This window comes from Aplysia californica, unplaced genomic scaffold (assembly GCF_000002075.1).
Source record: "Aplysia californica isolate F4 #8 unplaced genomic scaffold, AplCal3.0 scaffold00836, whole genome shotgun sequence".
Lineage (NCBI taxonomy): Eukaryota > Metazoa > Mollusca > Gastropoda > Aplysiida > Aplysiidae > Aplysia > Aplysia californica.
The window spans coordinates 9,316-11,593 of NW_004798106.1; the positions used below are offsets into that span (position 1 = coordinate 9,316).

The following is a 2,278-nucleotide window of genomic DNA, read 5'->3' on the forward strand; positions in this document are numbered from 1 at the left end:
TCCCTTTTTTTCAAAAGTAAAATTTTAATGTATTTATTCTTTTTTTTCCCTTCTTTTTTAGTAAAATTTTAATGAATTTATTCTTTTTTTCCCTTCTTTTTTAGTAAAATTTTAATGTATTTATTCTTTTTTTTCCCTTTTTTTCAAAAGTAAAATTTTAATGTATTTATTCTTTTTTTTTCCCTTTTTTTCAAAAGTAAAATTTTAATGTATTTATTCTTTTTTTTTCCCTTTTTTTCAAAAGTAAAATTTTAATGTATTTATTCTTTTTTTTCCCTTCTTTTTTAGTAAAATTTTAATGAATTTATTCTTTTTTTCCCTTCTTTTTTAGTAAAATTTTAATGTTTTTATTCTTTTTTTCCCCTTCTTTTTAGTAAAATGTTAATGCTATTCTCCCCCCCCCCCTCTTTTTTTTGTTTGCAATATTAATATGTATTTGTTCTTATTTCTTTCCCAGACGAAGAGAAGGCGGAAGCTCTAGAGAACGGAGAGGTTTACAACGTGACCAAGTTCTGCGTCATCATCTTGGCCTTCAGTAACAGCCTGCTTAACCCTTTCATATACGCTTTCTTCAATAAAAACTTTATTAACGAGGTAAGCACTTAACCCTTTCATCTATGCTTTCTTCAACAAAAACTTCATTAACGAGGTAAGCACTTAACCCTTTCATCTACGCTTTCTTCAACAAAAACTTCATCAACGAGGTAAGTACTAAATGTGAGGCGTGCTGACAAAATGAGTCACTTCTCAAATACTAGTCCTATGGACATAGATCCATCAAATTTTCCGGTTGAGATTATACAATATATTTGTATGAAATAATAAAAGAAATATCAAACTTGAAGAAAATAGCATCCGTTAATGATCTACAAATTTGACTCCTGGGCCGATTTTTGTCCCATGTCTCCATTCGTGGACTGCGAGAAATAACTCATTTTGTCAGCATGCTGCACAAATCCTTTCATCTACACTTTTTTAAAACAAAAACTTCATCAACGAGGTAAACACTTCACCCTTTAATCTACGCTTTTTTTAAAAACAAAAACTTCATCAACGATGTTAACACTTACTTAACCCTTTCATTCACGCTTTCTTCAATATAATCTTCATCAAAGAGGTAAACACTTACTTAACCCTTTCATCTACGCTTTCTTCAACAAAAACTTCATCCGCGAGGTAAACACTTAAACCGTGCTACGAGGGTGGTTGGCGGGTGTGTGGTTAGCGGGTGTGTGGTTAGTTCCTTCTGCCTTCCTTCCCATCAAACATCTGTTATCCTTATCTCTACTCCTTTTCTTTGTATGTTACGCTTTAGTAACGCCTCTAATCTTCGGCACTATCCAACATTTATCTCCTCCCTCTTGTTTGTGATTGTTCCTTTCTTGTAACACCTCTAATCTGCTCCACTTATATGATCTGATTATAATATTCTTGGAAGTGCCGTGAAACTCTAACTAAACCTAGAAATTAAAAAGACCATTAAAAAACAAGTACTTGTACCTAAAAGCTTATCTCATAACTTATATTTGTGCAACCGTTTCTTAAATGTGTCGCAGCGTGGCGGAATCAGGCTCTCGTCAAAATAATCCAAGTGAAGAAAATTGCATTTTTCCGTAGGTTTGTGAGTTTTTATCAAATTTTTGTTTTTTGGCTCAACACTTTTCATTCCCATTAAAGAACTCATTTCCGTGTGGATTTTTCTTAAAAACGTTGATTAAAGGCACAAAAAAATGTAAATTTTCAGTTACCACGGACTCTGAAAATCAGGAAATAACTAATTTTCGGCGCCCATTTTCTCACTTATTTGACCTCTGAAAACAGGTGACCCCCACCTCCTTCATTCGCAAATATCTCGACTTGTATTCAATATAAATTGATCTTTTTTTCATCCAAATATACAAGTGAACAAGTCTAAAGATGATACCAATAACTCTACATGCCCAAAGATGGACGAGAACCTGATTCCACCACGATGCCTCACAAATGTCAATGGCTTTGCCACAACAATCGTTCAACTGTAATGGCTTTCACAAGTAATCCTCAGAAGTACAAAAAGTTCTGTTTGGAGAAATTTAACGCCAAAGATTTGGAGTTTCCTTCCATGTCAAGCTTTTCGAATGCAATTTTTTGAATATAATGATATCTTGATAACGACTCCAAATAATCTTACGATTTTGGCCAAGCATATAGCAGATTTATTTTCTGACCTCATAGTTTTATAGTAACTCAAAACAGCAAAACATGTCAGAAGATTGTAATTCTGAGGTAATAATAATAA

At 32.9% G+C, this 2,278-nt stretch overlaps 1 protein-coding gene across 1 annotated transcript in view; it reads left to right on the forward strand.

Annotated features, from left to right (window-relative positions):
* Positions 1-594, forward strand: part of LOC101859522 (QRFP-like peptide receptor) — a gene marked incomplete at its 3' end in the record, with an annotated part of 2,597 nt that extends 2,003 nt beyond the window's left edge. Inside the window, 1 exon segment of the mRNA XM_005109980.2 lies at positions 458-594. Within this exon segment, the coding sequence (XP_005110037.2) occupies positions 458-594 (137 nt within the window).
* Between the last annotated feature and the right edge of the window lie 1,684 nt (positions 595-2,278).